Genomic DNA, 17,436 nt, shown 5'->3' on the forward strand with positions numbered 1-17,436 from the left:
AGTCGAATGGATACTTGGTTTAAAACTCTCAGTGAACGATGTGGTTGGATTTTTTTTTTCTCTCCCTGCAGAGTAAGCCTCCGCCGCCACCTCCAACAGGGTTTCCTAAAGTTCCTCAGACTGCTCCACCTGGACCTGGAAGCCCACCTAGTGCCCCTGTCAACATGTTCTCCAGAAGAGCAGGTAACAGACAATAAGTATGGAAGACTTCAGATTTTCTCTTGCATAAAATGTGAAGACAGAAGTTGTGGCTTTTCTGGACTTGTTTGGTAACAGTTGACAGCTCAATGATACCGTGGAGCTGTGGCTACTGCTTTGCTTGCGCCTAGCTTCTGCACTGTGATTGCTCTCACGACTGTATCGTGACTTGGGTATCGTTGTTTGTATCCCTGGAGCATTATTTTCTGATTCTGAAAGATGGCTTAACCAGCAGACTGTTCAAAATAGATATGGGGATGACTAACACAAGGTTTATTTCTGTTATTTCTGGATTTTTCTGTTTTAGCCGGAAGCAGAGCCCGTTACGTTGATGTTCTGAATCCGGGTGGAACCAAGTCAAGTGGTGCTCTTCCTGCACCGTCAGACCTATTTGCCCCCTTGGCACCAATGCCAATTCCTGCAAATGTATTTGTTCCAAACTCAGGTGTGTCATGAGTAGATAAAACTGTGAGGAGGTTGTATGGTTATTTATGGTTATATGGTTATCTAAGTCACTTTGGACAGTGTGTGTGTTATAGAGCCTTTGGTGAGCACTTGAAAATGTTCAATCTCAATAACTCCAATTTGTTTTAGAAGTAGAATCAGGCTGGGAACTGCAGTAAAACAAATGAGTTGCTAAAGCCCAGCTCTGCATGCTGCAAACAGAGGGGTTTCTTTTTTTTTTCTTTTTTTTTTTTCCCTGTCACAGAGTGACTAGGCAATCCAAATAGCAAAATTTGAACTGTGTAGTATTCCTGGGTTGCTCGGTATCTTGTGCTCACTTCTGACACATGTTCCTAGTTCCAGGATTGCTCTTTAGCAAAAGAAAGGGAGAGATCTTACCTGCACCCTTGCTTATCATCTTTTTTTTTCTGCTTTCACTACATGCTGTGTTGCACCAAGGTTATCTGTATGAACTGTATGCATGTCCTGCTTGCAGACTTGTAACAGGACTGGGGCATCTAAAGACATTAACACTGTGCTCTTTAAATTATCTTTTTTTTGTGGGAGAAGATTGGTATTGTAGAAATTCAGTTCTGCTGATGTCCCTGGTATGGTGTGTCTGGCTAAATCCCATTTCCTTTGTAGTTCCAGGGGAACCCCAGCCAATGGAAGGGAGTGGTGCAGCAGAGCACACACCAGCTGCAAATCAAACCAACACGGATCCTGCGGCAGCTGTTGAACCAGAGGTGGGTTGGAAAGAATGTCTTGTGTATATACAATTCAAACTTCTGATTAAAAAACCTCATAATTTTGAATAGTAGCTTCATAACCATAGTACATACAAAGCATGTTGCTGTAGGGATTATGTTTGTGTGTAACATTGTAGTTAAAGAACTGGAGAAGGGAAAGTGGTGTGAAAATGGAAGTAAGAAACCCATGAAAAGTTACGTTTCCTAATTTGGCAGGGCTGCAGGTTCTACCTCTGCAGTATGTGTCAGGGCAGGGACCAAGGACATAGGAAGAGTCCAACACTGCATGTTTCTCCTGGCTTGATGTATTGTAACATTTTGCTTCAGTGGGATCAATATAGCAGAAATGTGAAATAGCATCATAGTAACAAAGATAAACAAAAGCACATTGTTTTTCTTTAGTATTTAAACCCTGCAATCCTTCCTCCTGGATCTGGACTTCCTGTTTCTAACCCTGATGGCTCCCAATCAGGCGAGGTAAGGCTTGATTCAAAGTAGTTAGTTAATGACTTCTGCAGCGTATTTTAACCGTTAATTTGTAGTGGACTTAACGTGGGCCATCTAAAACGACAAGTAACTGATTCAGTTGCTGATGAGTAGCCAAGATGGAATCGTATGACTGCCTCAGATTGTACAGAAAACACCTCTAAGCCCATATGAGTTCAGCTTCCGTGTCCTACATTCTGTGGTGCGATCTCCTTTTTCTATAGAAGTAGACTTTTATGAGCCTTTTTCAGAGTAAAATGTCAATAGCAGTTTGAGGATGTCTTCTTGCCTCCATGCATGCATATAATTTCACTAATATTAAGTGCAAGACACAATGAGGAGAACAGATTGCTGTGTGCCAGGCAGAGTAACATTACCTTTGTTCCTACTAAATGTTTTCTATATCTACATAATTTTGTGCTTTAAGAAGTCCTTTTGATTTAAACTAACTTCTGGCTTTACATTTTTTTTTTTAACTTGAAGTTGGTTTAACCTTTGGCAGTGAGACTTTTAAAATTAAATAAAACAACTGAAAGCTTGGGGCAGTGACATGCATGACGACTTTTTTATTTGTGTTTTTTTGTATTTGTGTGTTCTTGCTGTTTTGTAGCTTTCGCGCTCTAGTTCAATGAGTTCATTATCACGTGAAGTAAGCCAGCATTTTAATCAGGTACATGTGGCTGGCCATTCTCATTTATGTTAACTTATTTACTTTTCCCCTCTTTATTTTGCATTTGCTCAAATAGTTACTAATGCTGCTTTTAGTTATTTTCCCCTCTTCCCATTTCACAGAAATAGCATTAAAAGTAACTAATGATGTAGTGTTCCTTTTAACACTCAAACAGGGTCTTTAGAGTTTCTTGTATTTATGAGAATGCATGTAATCCAGGCATGCTTTTTGTTTATGTTCATGTTCCTAAGAGATTCACTTAATAATTTTGATCAGCTCTTTCCTGGGATACCAAAGAAGTCCATTGATTTTAAACAAACAAACAAAACAAAATGAAAATCAAAAATAACCTTCCTAAAAAGACTCACATAAGCAAAACCTTCTCATTCTGCTGCTGCCAGTCTCAAATCAGTAATAATATCATTGCCTGTTTCATGTGCAAAAGCCCCTGTAGGAATTAAAGGAATGCTTCATCTCTGCTGTAAGTTCCAGTACTGTGGGGTCCCTATAAAGGGGTGACACAAACTCTTTCTGATATTTCTTAGTAAAGCAAAACTTGACATAGAATGTTTATTTTGGGGCAAGTCTAAGGTCTACTAACAAAAGCAGAAGGTACTAATTCAGTGAAGTCACACCGGTGTCTTGTTTTGGTTTTGCATGCTTTGGATTTTCAGAGCTATTTACAGTTTATGCATGTGACATTGTTTTGCCAATTCCTACATTAAGCAAGTAATATTAAAGATATGGATGCAAACTGTACCAGCACTTTTTGCAGTTGTTACAATATGCTGCGCTCTCCATACTGTTGGCATTATTACTGTGAATATTTGCTCTGTATGACTAAGCAAACCACATCTGAGAGGCAGCGAAGCTCTGCAGTTCTGTAACTTCAGTATTCTCTACTTTCCAGCCTGCCGCTGTACCACCTCCGGGGGGACCTCCAGCAGGAACAGTCCCATTCTACAATCCTTCTCAATTTGCACAAGTGAGTAAAGGCCTCATCTTTACTTTGAAAACTATTAAACAAAACCATCATTTTATGTTTTACTGGCTTAATCTGGACCACTGCATGTAGAGTGTTGAATGTGCACACAGAGCAGTCTAGCACCTGTTTAACAGGTTTGCGTTCAAAACTTTATTGCCAACTTTTTGTATTTTGTCTCCAGTATGACACTTTCACAGAACTTTTTTTTTTTTTAATTCCTGTTCTCCTTTTTCAGTCTCCTGCAGTCACTGGAAGTTCAAGACTGGGAAGAATTGGACAGAGGAAGTATCCCACACTGAAGTAGAGTGGCTTTGTATTTGGAATTCTCACTCATGTTCTGAGTATACAAAGAACTATTCAATCTTATGGCACATGGTATCAGTACTAGCTGCAGTTGACATGACAGGAATTTAATGATGGGTGATTTTTTTCATGGGTCTCCCTACTTGCACCTCATCTAGACAAATCATTACCAAACATGAAATATATGTAACTTTTCCTTTTTTAAAAAACTGGCTAGAAATAGCTTTGCTGTGATAAAGAATAGACACAAGGGAGGAAATAGTTGCTGTCTGTTACAAAAACCATTTGTAAATTGCATAGGCAATTTATTCCTTAAGTTTATTTTAAACCTACTAGTGTGACCTTCAAAGACATAGTTTCAGGGATTCCTTAATTTCTGAAGGATACTCCCCTCCCAGTGGGGGAAAAACATGTCCACATTGTAACATAACACTCTGTGGCCTTAAGAGGACCATGCACAATTGTCATGCTTATCAAACAGGACTTGGTTTGTCAGTGTATGAAATCAGAGACGTTCATCTGGGAAATGCCTCACACTGGTTTGTTTTCTGAAGGGGGGAGGGGGCCACAGCTCATCCAAATAAATTGACCTATATTGAATGAAAACTGTGACTGTAATCTAATACTAATTTGATTTGGATCTTACCTAGTATGTATGTAGTTTGTGGTTTAGACTACTTGTAAAGCAAATTGTATAGTCTGAAAGAAGCTCTCTGTATAATAGCCAATGCTGTACTATTTGACGAGTGAGTGTTCTTTTAAGTGCAATACGGTTACTTGCTTTCTCTCAAACTGCTGGCACTGCTCAGTTAAGGTGGTAACAGCTTGAAAGTTGTTTTTTTTCCTGTTGAGTGCCAGAATCAGTGTAATACTCTGTTCTTGAATTTCCATTACTAAAATAACCAAGGTCTTAAATAGCTAACAGCTGAATTTCAAACGTACTAAAACTAGTCGGATTAGACCTCTACCAATGGACTTTAAAATCTCTAGGTTTATTAATATAGGAAATCTTGAAAACCATGATATGCAACATTCATATTCACTGAAGAATCTGAATTATCTGCAAAGAGAGAAATAAACTTTAAATATTTATTAAATCATTAGGCCATATTTTATTTAGAACTTGCCACCAAACTATTTGATTTTACTTGAATTTCTGCCCAAGAGTAGAAAAAATGTGAATGTGAAATTGCCAGTGTTGGTCCCCGATTGTTTTTTCTTTTCCCAAATAATGCCACCTTTCTGAGATCTTGATAGCCTTACGTATGTCCTAAAAGGTTGGTATGTAGCCGAAGCAAAATGTTCTTTGGGGGGTTTAGAAATCTTTGCATAATGGTCCATACTCAATTCCAGATGTGGTCAGCAGCAGCCAGTGTGGTTTACTTTTCTATAATTGAAACCTAGTCAGACACTTGGCTTTCCTCTAGTTCAGCCAGGCTGCTGATTATTTTCTCCTTTCAGTAGAGACTGCCAAACAACTTAATTCAAGAAGGCTTCCTTTGAGCTGGGAGCAGCTATCTTTCCTAAGTGTAAGATTTGACACTGTAAATTCTTAAATAAAATATTTTGCGCTCTGGAGCACTTTCACATTTTACTTCTTCTTGTGGTTATTGCTTTAGCACTGTACTTCGGGAAATATTCTGTGTGAAGAAAGGGAGCTAGAGCACGCTGCCTCAGCCCAGGGCCTGTTCCCTGCTGGAACCGCCTTCAACCTGGGGTTGTGCACCAGTCTCCTCATTGAAACGTTCGACATTGAAGCTGGCGACTTAATATAAGCAACTTTTTTTGTTTTTTAAGTGTAAAATGCTTTGCTTTTAAACTGCTTTTTTAAATACCGCCTTAATCTAGAACCGTGAGTCTATGCGATCGGTTGGTTTGTTTATCGCCCGCTCAGGGCGGGGCTCGGCGCGCTCCTCCGGCCGCCAGGGGGCGCTGCCGCGGGGCAAGGCGGGGCGGGCGCAGCGTCGCCGCCGTTGCTACGGTCGGGCCGCGGGCGCGCAGCGGGGCCGGGGCGGCCTCCGCCTCCACCGCCGCCGGGGCGGCCTCCACCGCTGCCCGCCGGGCCGGGGCAGCTGCCAGCCCAGCCCTGAGGCCCCGCGTGAGGGGAAAGGGTGGCTGCGGCCGCGCCCGGGTGGAGCCGGCGGGGCCCGGGCCGCGCTTCCCGCCCGTAACGGCGGGTGTGTGAGGTGCGGCCGCGGCAACGGGCCCCGCGGCCAGGAGGCCGGTGGTTTCGCAGAGGTGAGCGTGTCCGGGCTGCGGCCGTGGGGGGCGGCCCGTGGGTGGTGTCTGCGGGGCCGCCGGTGACCGCGGCGGTGGGGACTCTCGTCCATCCTCTCGCCTGGGGCTGGCGCGGCCGCTCTCAGGGCGGCGGGTGGGTGAGAAGGCGAGGTGTGAGGAGCTGGCAAAGCTATCCCTGGTCTCTGGTCAGTGGAGAAAGCGGGCGGCCTCCCCTCGGGTCCAAAAATAGCATTCTGGGGTGCTTTTACAGGATTTTGCATTTCCAGTGTAGAGCTACGGAGTGTACCACTGCAGGTGGGAAGGTTGGTCTGCAATAACTGCAGAATAACGAGGTGCTTCCCCCCCTAAGTAGGAGTTTGCCTTGAACCCCGATTCAGTATCCCTAAAACTACTCAGATATCTTCTCAGTTTCACCCGCAGCAGCGAGGGGTTGGCACAAAGCAAGAAAAGGTGGCGGTGATGTCCTCGCTGTGTGATCGCGGTAGAAGCTGAGGTCACTGGAAATTTCCTGGCCTCTGGCACAGAGTGGCTGTGGGCAGCCTGGAGGCCGGTTGTACTGGTGACTCACTGTACAGCAAGGAGAACAAGCTGTGATTTATGTGCAGTTTTAATTTCCTTCCATGTTCACAGTATGCACAACCTTGTCTTAAAGAAGTCTGTACGCAGCCGTGATGCTTACAGCAGCGAGGAAGTCAGTTCACTGCTCTGCTCTTGAAAATAAAAGGAAATAACATTGGTTTTCTAACAAGGTCACGTTAAGGCTTGAATTGTTCTGGAGGGAGGTCCTGTGAGGAGCTTGCTTTCTGGTTAAGGAGCAGAGTTTGCAGCTCAATAATTTTTCATGCTTATGTGTTTCTCTTGGGGAAATCCAGGTAGCCCACCTCTTGAAATTTTGCAGACAATGCATCCGCCCACACATACACCTGCCCTTCATTCTCAACTAAAGACTGAGCCGTTTTCAATTTCCACATCTTTCTGGCTTTATTAAAGCCCTGTGAACCTACGGGGTAAGCAAGGGAAAGAAACTATGCTGTGAGGAACTTTTCCTATGGAGTGGTGTCCATAGCTGGTACCTGGGGGAGGATGAGTACTCCCAATGGATTTCCACAGCACTTAGGGGCATGTGTTACTCAGAGCACAGAGGGTGGAGCAGTACAGGACCTGCACGCTAAAAAAGCTGGCAAAGCAGCAAAGGCGGCGGCTGGTAGCAATGGGGTGCTTACCTTTGAAGATCCTCCAAGTGTAGGCACCTCTTTAAATGAAACCTTAAAGCTTCTACCGGATGAACTCAAAGCTAATATGAAAATTAAATCGGTCACTCCAAGGCCTCCTCGGAAACCCCGGCTGGAGCGTGCTGCCTCTCTGGATGAGAAAAGCTGGAGGAGGTGGCGGCGGTTTAGAACGAGTCAGGAAAGTCTGACTGATCCCAATGAGACAAGTTCCTCAAACGGTTCTCTGCAGGAAGCGTCCCTCAGCCCTCCCGTCAGGAGTAGGGCAAGCCCCTGCCGTCAGTGCTGCCAGGAGGTTTCCTTGCACGGTTCACCAGATGCCCTGGAAGCCAGTCCCGTGGGGAAGAGCAGAGGAAGCACCTCCGACCTGGGGAAACGAGCCTCCGAGATCTCCAGTGCCTTTGGTGGGCTTCTGCGGGGGAAGGCGTTTGCAGGCGGCAAACCCCGGCTGTCCCAAATAATGCCGGCTCGACCTCTGCCACCTGTGGAGCTCAATGTGGCCTCTCACACACTGAGGACAGCTAATAGGATCGACTCAGATTGTATGGATTATCGACATTATTCTCAGCACAAGTTTGGGAGGGTAAGCAGCAGCTTGAGCGATACCAGGCTGCATGGCAACGGGATGGTCTATGATAATTGCTCCACAGACTCCATGAAATCTACGTTCAGCCTGCTCACTCCCATTCGCTCCAAGGATGTTCGAAGCAGGTACGTCCCCCAGCTTCTCGTGGCCAAGTTTGGGGGGGTGTTAGCAGGGAGCCAGTGGCCCTGCAGAGTCCTGGTGGGCAGAGGCAGGGAACTTCAGACCAATTGGTAAAGCACAAAAGTTGTTCTGTGTTGTTTAACCCGCTGTGGAGGCTGGAAACAGTTTGAAGATGGGGAGGTTGGTACAAATACTCTTTATTTGCTCCTTTCAGCTGGGTATTGTTTTTCATAAACATAAGTTTGATTTGCCGTCAGCTTGCTTGCGATATTTAAGTAATCTGTTTTGAAAATTAAGAAACAATAGCTGTTGCACGCTAACAGTTGGGAAAAACTTTAAAAAAAAAATAATCTCAAAGTACATTGGGCTTGAACTGAAATGTTAAATGGCAGGAAAAAAGCCCAAATATTTTAGCTTGAAACTGTGTGCAGTACTGTCACAATCCTGTAAGGTGCTGAGGGTCCTCTGCAGATGTTGAGCTTGTTTGGCTTCTGGCAGGATCAAATCATGTGCTGTGAACCTCTTCAGTGCCCCACAGGAGCTCCTCTGCCCCAGCTTTTCCAGGAATCTCTTAAGGAAGAGCGTGATTCCACTCAGATCTCAGCACTTTCTCCTCTAGCGTGGCCCTGACCTCTTGCTCTGGTTGCTCATTTGTCTTCATTCTTAGTTAAATTTAGATTATTGATTGGAGGGAACTGAGGTGGGATTATTAATCTGCTTGCTAGTGTATCGAATCCTCTTCTTATGTTGGCTGCAGGCCCTCTGTTTGTGAAGATCTGCCAGCACACAGCACAAACACTGCAAGGAGTGTTATTGATAATACCACAGGTCAGGAAGCGTGTTAAAAGGTAAAGGATACCAAGGACTCAGCTAAAGGTTCTACGTGTTAGACACACAACAGTCTGCAAGACCTTGAGGGATAAATCTGATCATTGGTCCAAAGAGCGGGCCAGGGTACAGGGGCGAATAATTCTGAGATAAATTAAAGTGTTACTAACTGGTTAAAAAGCCCTAAAGATAGATTGTTACTAGTTTGCCATGAAGGTTTTCTTTCACTTCCCTCTGCAAAGCTGTTGAAGTCAGGTGGGCAGCTTGGGCAGACCAGTGCGTTGCACAGCATTCCCTGACATCGTGCTGTCATAATTATTTGCAGATCTTAAGCAAGATTAAAAATGCTTATTCAGCTTGCAGTCCTTTTGCCAATAGCCCTTGATTTTGTAAGGAGTATGTTCTTTGGAGAGACAGGCGGTGTGGGGAGGATCTATCCTTTTCAAATGTGATACTCTTTTAGACCTCAGCCTCAATAAATCGTTTACTTGAAAGCTGATTTGATGAGCTCAATTGAAGGAAGAATGTAAGTTTGAATCCTTGATTAGGAGCAACTTGGTGCCAGAACAGTGGGAAGGGTGGAGCTATTTTCATGTTTTAAGAACGCTGAGCTGCTTCAAGATACTCAAATATCAAACCAATCTCTTCATTTTGTGTCTGTGGTAAGTACTAGGGGGACTGAAGACTTTGGATGGCTTTCAGTCACCCCAGAACTTGTGCAAGCATCAGTTTCACCATCATACTTGTGTCCTGGCTTTGGAAAGGCCAGTTTATGGCAATAGTTTTGTTTTCTTGTATATGATCCATGAACTCTCTGTGGGGGTTGGAACTGTATAAGGAATTTTAGGCAAGCAGAACAATATATAAATACTAAATGCCATTTTTTTGAGCTAAAGGTATGTTCTTGATGAACTCAAGATTCAAGCGTTACAAATCATTATTCCAACTCTCATGCCATTTCCTGAGATGCTCTTTTATGGGTCTTCTGTTCACAGAAGCTATTTGGAAGGCAGCCTTCTGGCAAGTGGTGCCTTACTGGGAGCAGAAGAACTTAGCAGGTATTTCCCGGATCGGAATATTGGAATTTTTGTGGCCACCTGGAACATGCAGGGTCAGAAGGTATGTGCACATCAGTCTCCACGGGTCTTTTGGCAGTGGTAAAGTTACCCCATCTTTACTGCAAGCAGTGGTGCAGTGTGTTTTTTCTGTTCATGACTGTTCCTCATCAACCTGAGTTCATCATCTTTATCAAATTACAAGGCCCTCTCATGCATGTTCATCTTAGTGAGAGAGTCGTTGTAACGGGGTTCCTCAGATACCAAGTATGAAAACTGTGATCTTGCTAGGGCCACTCTGGCTTTTTGTGGCAGCTCCTTCACACTCCATTGCCATTAGGGTCATATGAAGATGGCTGACAATTTAGTGCTTGACAAGAACATCTCTGATAAAGAGCGCAGCCTCCTGCCTACATCTTTATGTAGCCTAGCAATTCAAGACTGATTCTACCAGCTAACTGAGAAGCTGTGCTTGGAAGAACACAAGCAACCCCTGGGGTGTTCAGTAAATAGCCTATGAGCCTGGTAAAAAGTAAGTGTCACAGGAAATCAGAAACGTCACATTACTGACCCGTGTGGCTGAACTGTGGAATCTTGGTTGCTGCTGCAGCGACAGCAGTTGAAGTCTGCCTTTGGGAAGGAAAAGTTTAGTATTATCATTTAACCTATTTTTTGAAGCCTGAATTGTTTGCATATACTGTGGAACTCGTAGCCTGGACTTTTCTTGTACTTTTCTAGTAAATCTTTGCATAACTAATACTGCTATTTTATCTTTTTCTTTTCCTTTTTTTTTTTTTTAAATAATAGGAACTTCCAGTGAATCTGGATGACTTCTTATTACCAACAGATGCTGACTATGCCCAGGACATGTATGTCATTGGAGTTCAAGAAGGCTGTCCAGACAGGTAGCAAAAACAATGTAATGAACCATCTTCTTTTATTGTTAACTAATTACTTTGGTTTTAATTAGTCTGGAAATAGTCTCCATCATATTCTTAGTATTTCCAATAAACAACCCGTTTAATAAGACTGAATTCCATTGCATGAGCACCAGGGGAAATGGGTCTTAGAGGAACATGTGACAAAAATCTGTGAATACAGAACTTGGTCCTGTTGTCAGGGCAGCTGACAGCAAAACTCCTGTCTGATTTCTGTGGGCATCTTACGGCAGATGGGAGCTGGCTGTGAGCTAGCTCAGGGGCTGGCTGTTTGCCTTAGCAGCCGCGTGCTCATTGGTACATTGCTGCAAATTTCTAGTCTGTCTGAGATTGACCCACCCTAGAAGAGCAGGTTGAAGCCTCATGTCAGACCGCTTTTTTAGACTGTCTTCCCAGTGGGCCTCTCTTTTCCTCAGATCTGCCAGCTGCTCAGTGCAGTGGCAGTTAATACTGTCACCAACATGCAGAACCTGCTGCGTGGCATGTTACACATCAAACTGACCAGCCATCCCTGTGGCAGTGGAGGGTTTGCTTACACTTACTTGATGTTCTTTATGAGAGGGATTTCTCTGTTCTCACAACGCTGATTTCCTCTCCTGGTTATTGTCTCTTGTACTGTCCTTGTGATCCAGCTGTTGTTCTTTCCTGCAGAAGGGAGTGGGAGATCCGCCTGCAAGAGACACTAGGCCCCCACTACGTCATGCTCTACTCTGCTGCTCACGGGGTGCTGTACATGTCAGTCTTCATTCGGAGGGACCTGATCTGGTTCTGCTCAGGTCTGTGGTCCAGTAAGAGCTGGAAAGTGGGGAGGTGAATGGTGCTGCCGTCTTGGCCTTTTCTCCAGGGTTGTCCATCACCTAACTTTCCTGTTCCACTGTCTCTAGAGGCTTTCCAGTAAAAGTAACTTCTTTTTCTCCTTCCAGAAGTGGAGTATGCCACGGTGACGACTCGAATCGTGTCTCAGATCAAAACCAAGGGAGCTCTGGGAATCTGCTTCACATTTTTTGGGACCTCGTTTCTCTTCATCACTTCCCACTTCACATGTGAGACATTTACAGCCTTGTTAGCAGTGTCCTGGTTGAGGGAGGAGGGGAGTTGCTTTACAAAGGTAAAAAAGCTGCAGGGGGATAGAGGAGCAGGACAGACTGAAGTCAGAGCACGGGATTGCTGAGCTGAGAACAATAAGGGAGGAGGATTTTTTGGTAGCAAACTTACAAAAGAACTGTGTTTAGAAAAACAGAAATGAACTCTGCACAATTATATCCCTTTTTCCACCCTTTCTGTCATTACTTTTCAGTGTGTATGCTCCCTGGGTCAGAGTGTTACATTTTCCATGTGGAAAATATCTGATGTCCTTTGGAAGCTCCTGTTACAACCAGAAATGGCAATTGAATGAAAATGATGCATCGTTGGCAGTAATGGGATTTCTGTCTTTCAGCTGGGGACAGTAAGGTGAATGAGAGGAAACTGGACTACAATAAAACCATTCAAGCCCTTACACTTCCCAAGAACGTTCCGGACACAAACCCGTATCGATCCAGTTCTAGTAAGTGTGAAATCATGCTGGCGTGGGAGCCCAAACGAACAGCGTTTGCGCATTGTCTTTCAGTCTACACTAAGGGAGGGAGAATGAGAGTGCTAATTTGAGACAGTATAAAAAGAGACCACAGGTCTTTTTGTCTGAGGATGGTTATTATTCACATGATTTGGTTTTTTTTAGGTGGGGCATAATTTTGGGGGGAATTGGAGAGAAAAAGTTGAAATGGAAGGGGAGAGAGAAAATTCAAAAGGAGTTTTCATGTGATGTATTTTTTCTCAGAACAGCAGTAAGATAATTTTGCTGTAATTTTTATCAACATTATGGATGTGTTTCACTTTCCAAGTGTTTTCTAGAACAAGCAGAAATTATTTCAAAACTTAAGAGAAAGAACAGTATTTCAATTTGCATATACACAAGTCAGCGTATTGTTTGCCAAATTCTATTATTGTTTCTTAGTGCTGTGCTGTTAACATGACATCTAGATATATAGCTAAGACTTTTTTCTAGAAAGATTAATTTACTCTTTATCTGCAGTGTAGCATTAGGTTTTTGTGTTCATACTCTTTTAGGTCCTATAGATAGTTTGGTATCTTTTCAGCTTTTTCTATGATTTTTTAAATTTCTGTTCTATTTTCTACTATTTTTTATCACCACATTCTGTGATGCTCACAGGCAGAAAACATGCTCAAGTATTATATCTCCTGGTAGTAAAAAGAAAAAAATTATTCCTGTTCCTTGAACGTATCTAGCAGTACTCTCAGTAAGCTATGCATCGTACAGCTCTCACTTGGAAAGAATTAAGTGAGTTTCACTTTAATGAGCATGTAGCTACATCATACACTTTAGTTTTCCTCAAAAGTCTAAAGGAGATTCAGGGAAGAAAAGTTTGGGATTTTTTTGTTTGCTTTCAGAACTTTCTGGGATGTTTACCTTCATAGTAACGCTTCTGGCTTGAATTTGCAGGTGATGTCACAACTCGGTTTGATGAAGTATTCTGGTTTGGTGACTTCAACTTCCGACTGAATAAGGATCGTGAGACGGTGGATTCCATCTTGAACCAGAACCCGGAAACAGACGTGTCCAAGCTACTGGCCTATGACCAGCTTACTAGTGAAATGAGTAGGGGTGAGGGACAGCTGCTTTTCTCCCTAGTCTCCAGGAACAAAGATATCTACACACAGAAATAATTACAGCCAAATCCCTATTTCCTAGAGACCTTTCCTGTTTTCTTGTGTTAAATTGCCTAAAACAGGAAGTCAGCAGTTGTCAAATACAGTGGCAGTCTGTACCAGGGACTTCTTGCTATAGCATTTCGCTATAGATAGTGTAATCTCCCAAGCCATTTACTGCTCTGTTTCATCTGACTCCTCTATAACCTGCACATCATTCAGTCACTCTCTAGGGTGTTTTGATTTGAATAGCTAGCATTTGCAAAGCACCGTGAGCTTTCAGGGGCAGGGGAAGTGCATGCACCAAGTGTTCTTTGTTTAAATAGCCACTGACTATTTTTAATCCTCACTATGTAAGAACTTGAGTTTGCTCCCTTTCTGGAGCCCAAGCCCAGGTTTTTCTAGTCATGTATATACATGACTGTTGTTTCTAGCCAGCATTAGTTGAGCAGTGTTGAATAAATGCAGAAAGTGTGTTGGGTTCTTAGGAAGGAGGAATTTGTTGTTCATGCTGTTCCCCCCTTCCCTTACAGGGTCTATTTTCAAAGGATTCCAAGAGGCTGACATTCATTTCCGTCCTTCCTACAAGTTTGACATAGGAAAGGACAGCTATGACACCACTTCCAAACAAAGGACACCTTCCTACACGGTAAGGGATGATTTCAGAGCAGCACGCTCAGAAGCACTGCTCAGCCTCACACCTGCCTCCAAAGGGGCTTCTCACCTGTGAGAAAAAACTGCCTTCCACAGCTGGTCTGCATGAGATCGTGCTGAGATTTGTTGCTTAAGGGCAACAGGGCATGTGGAACTGGTTTGGAGGAAAGGATTGGTGAGTCTGTGAGCACAGAGAGAGTTTGGCACAGGCTGTTGATCTTCGTTTCTCTGCCTTATGTCCTGTTCCACTGCATTCTCCCCTGTGCTCAGAGCTGGGCACAGAATTGCTGTTGGGATCAAACAAACATTCTTCATGAATGTATCCCTGTCCAAGACACTTAATTTCACAGAGTGTGATAAATGAATGGATTTGTCTCTCGTGAAGCAGTGCTTCTTTCTGGGGTGGATGTGCAAAGGGAGTTACCATCAGTCTCCCCTCTCTCTCTGCCTCCCAGGATCGAGTTGTATACCGCAGTCGGTACAGAGATGACATCCATGCTGTCAAGTACTCATCCTGTCCTGTGATCAAAACTTCAGACCACCGGCCTGTATTTGCCTTGTTTCGTGTGAAAGTGAGGCCTGGCAGAGACAAGTTAGTACCGCCTTATGCCACTCGGATTATTGCACATGGCTCCAGTGATCCTGAGGATATGCTCCTGTTCAGAGTTTGTTCTCTCAGGAGAGTTCCTGAAATAGAGTTTATCCCATGTAGTTCTCTGCAGCCTGTTTGTTTTTTACCCAGTATGTGTTCTCAGTGGTCAGAGCAGTAAACCTTGCACTGACATCTGAAATCCCTGCTGCCACGTCCCTTAATCCTCCTGAGGGAGATAAACAGAGTCCATTGCAGTCGACTATAAATCTGTGTTTCATCTGAGATGCAGCTCTCTGTTTTTCCTATCAGCTTTCCTCTTCTATTCCTCTTTCCCTCTTCGGGATCAATGCAGTTTTCTCTCCTCAGTGGTGGCTGCATTTCGGCATAGCTCTATGTCAGTGGAGTATTTTGAGATCCTCCAAGCTTCTTAACGTCCCACTGTGGGCTGCCATGCTAGTAGAACTCCTTAGAAAATTTAAGTGACTGAAATTTAGTTAGTCTCTTTTCTGTGAGTAGCATGGTCAGGGTTTTCAAGACCCAGGTATCTGGCAAATGGTGATTTCTCAAAGCACTCGAGCAGCAGTGCAGTTAGAATTGGGATTTTTTCGTTTATGGATATTAAATACCCATTAAATAGAAGTATTGCAGAGTCTGTGAAGCTGGGCTGCTTCTGGCCTCTAGAGCAGACCAAGGTAAGAACTGTTGTGCGTGAACCATGTCAGCGAATACACCAAGTTGACAGCTAGTTTAGCTTTCAGATGAGTGTTTTTTGGTTTAGGGTCATAAAGAATGCCCTCCACGTATGCCCCTTATGAATGCAGGCGTGTTCATGCTTAAATTGAAAGTACATTTGCTTTTTACAACCAGTATTATCTTCATTTAAATATATTGTGAAAAACCTTAACTTACTGCTGTGGAAGGACAACTTTGTTTTACCCATTTTCTCCCACAGCAGTACCTGAATGCCTTAAGAAAGTAAAAATTAGGTTTCTGGCCTTTGTTGTATCAACTAGTTGGGAAATGTTGGGCAAACAAGAAGAATGTATTTGTGCCCTGATCTAATTGCTTGTGTTTATGTTGTAGCATTCCACTTGCTGCAGGGCAGTTTGACAGAGAACTCTATTTAATCGGAATAAAGAGGCGGATTACAAGGGAACTTCAGAAACGGCAAGAGCAAAAGGACCAAAAATCCAGCAGCGTATGTAGCGTTTCCTGAGCTGAGATCTCTGCAGTGCTTGTGTTAGAGGTGCCCAGAAAGAGGATTTCAGGCCACGGCAAACTCTGCAGGGAATTGTCTGCTTAAGCACCTCTGGCAGTTGCTGTGGCTTGTGAACAATGTCTTAAACCTCATCCTGGATTCATTTGCATGAGCTAATCCATGTAGCTCAAGTGCTTTTGCTGAAGAAAATGGAGTCAGTTATTTAGGACATCCATCCCAACAGATGTAATTGATTTATTTTTAACCACACTATCTCTGGAAGCAACCGGGTACAGTCTCTTGGTTCTAAGATGATCCCGCACAGCTTCTGGAACTGGCATGACTGGGGGCAGGGGACCTAAGAAAAGCCTGCAGAAAGGTGAAAATTTTTGTTTGTCTGATTTGATCTGGTTAGCTTACATATGTTGTGGAGTTGATTTTTGTCTGTAGCCAAGTGTACGGTATTCTGTAAAATGCTAACAGGGACCAGTTAGGGGACTTGGGCAGTTTTGTGTAAGGATGGTGCTCCTGTGTTGGGCTTTTTTGGTCCTCCACAGCACGATCTGTGTGAATGTACTACTGTACATTTGAAGTGTAGAAACATTGCCTTTCAATAATTATTCTATAGGCCTTCTGTTACTAAGGGGGTAAATATCAATCTCTCACACCATGTATTGGGCTGTTGAGGCTGCTTGAAACAATCCCTTCCTTAACTCACTTGCCCTGCCCAGGGGTGATAAAACACTGCCTGCCTTCAGCAGCAGGACATGTGAGTTGAAAATAATGGTCCAAGTACAGCTGCTGTGTAATGCTTCACCAAAGTGATTACGATGTCGTCAGGATGCTGAGGAAGGACACAGAGAAACTGCAGCAGGTCAGATCAGCGCAGTTCCATTACCTCCGATTACGGTTAATTCCTTTTGGTTTTATTTTTCCAATTCAGTGAACTGTGAATAACTTGCTCTTTTTGAAGTAGTGTTGTCTTAAGGCTAAACATACTATGTGGACCAGTATGGCACTGGTAAAATGTTAAGTACAGCTAAAACTTAAAAACTCTTCATGGGCACAGACCGGCTGGATCATTAGTCACCTTAATGTACAAAATACCCTGCAAACAACTCGGAGGAAGTGCTGCTAACTATGCAACCTGTCCAAGACAGAGCTTCTGTTCTGCGGTACAAACATTTCTGGCACTGACCTGTCTGTAGCCATCAGGTATTTGATTTCCTTTCTTTTTAAAGGAATAAAAATAAATTAATGCAATACCTGAAATGCGAACCAGCTCTTATCGCAGGGTTCTGTGACTGTGTGATGCATGCTCCCCGCTCGGGTGACCTGAGCCATTTGTCTTCAGCTGGAAAAGCGGGACAGTTTTCTTTAGGATCATTTGCATTGAACAAAGCACATTCCCCCTGCCAGTTCAGCAAACCCACCCATTAGCTAATGAACTACTT

General features: G+C 43.7%; 2 protein-coding genes across 9 annotated transcripts in view; both read left to right on the top strand.

The window, feature by feature from the left end:
- SEC16A (SEC16 homolog A, endoplasmic reticulum export factor) overlaps positions 1–5,422 on the top strand; it is a 31,444-nt gene extending 26,022 nt beyond the window's left edge. For 5 of the 6 annotated variants that reach the window (XM_074846630.1, XM_074846633.1, XM_074846629.1 and 2 more), the window contains 7 exons: positions 72–183; positions 506–643; positions 1,288–1,388; positions 1,794–1,868; positions 2,488–2,547; positions 3,458–3,532; positions 3,768–5,422. In XM_074846630.1, the coding sequence (XP_074702731.1) occupies positions 72–183; positions 506–643; positions 1,288–1,388; positions 1,794–1,868; positions 2,488–2,547; positions 3,458–3,532; positions 3,768–3,836 (630 nt within the window). In that variant the 3' untranslated portion in view covers positions 3,837–5,422. The remainder of the gene's footprint in view (positions 1–71; positions 184–505; positions 644–1,287; positions 1,389–1,793; positions 1,869–2,487; positions 2,548–3,457; positions 3,533–3,767) is intronic. The other variant, XM_074846632.1, reaches the window with a different exon arrangement.
- A 424-nt stretch (positions 5,423–5,846) lies between these two features.
- Positions 5,847–17,254, top strand: INPP5E (inositol polyphosphate-5-phosphatase E). 3 transcript variants are annotated; one of them, XM_074846775.1, is made up of 10 exons: positions 5,847–6,073; positions 6,482–8,013; positions 9,832–9,955; positions 10,699–10,796; positions 11,481–11,605; positions 11,753–11,872; positions 12,268–12,375; positions 13,333–13,494; positions 14,072–14,187; positions 14,648–15,861. In XM_074846775.1, the coding sequence occupies exons 2-10, from the start codon at positions 7,157–7,159 to the stop codon at positions 14,960–14,962; spliced, it is 2,025 nt and encodes a 674-aa protein (XP_074702876.1). In that variant the 5' UTR covers positions 5,847–6,073; positions 6,482–7,156; the 3' UTR covers positions 14,963–15,861. The 3 variants fall into 3 exon arrangements, with proteins under 3 accessions (XP_074702876.1, XP_074702874.1, XP_074702877.1); XM_074846773.1 differs by having other exon boundaries at positions 6,946–8,013; XM_074846776.1 differs by lacking the exon at positions 5,847–6,073 and adding an exon at positions 15,868–17,254 and having other exon boundaries at positions 6,408–8,013; positions 14,648–14,784.
- Positions 17,255–17,436: the final 182 nt, after the last annotated feature.

The sequence above is a fragment of the Strix aluco genome, chromosome 20 (assembly GCF_031877795.1).
Source record: "Strix aluco isolate bStrAlu1 chromosome 20, bStrAlu1.hap1, whole genome shotgun sequence".
In the NCBI taxonomy this organism is placed as follows: Eukaryota; Metazoa; Chordata; class Aves; order Strigiformes; family Strigidae; genus Strix; species Strix aluco.

Bases quoted from the DNA above. Each gene is read 5' to 3' on its own strand.
- INPP5E (XM_074846775.1), top strand. From the start codon at position 7,157: ATGAGTACTCCCAATGGATTTCCACAGCACTTAGGGGCATGTGTTACT. The intron at 11,606-11,752 runs GTCTGTGGTCCA...TTCTCCTTCCAG, and splicing joins CCTGATCTGGTTCTGCTCAG to AAGTGGAGTATGCCACGGTG. The intron at 11,873-12,267 runs GTGAGACATTTA...TCTGTCTTTCAG, and splicing joins CATCACTTCCCACTTCACAT to CTGGGGACAGTAAGGTGAAT.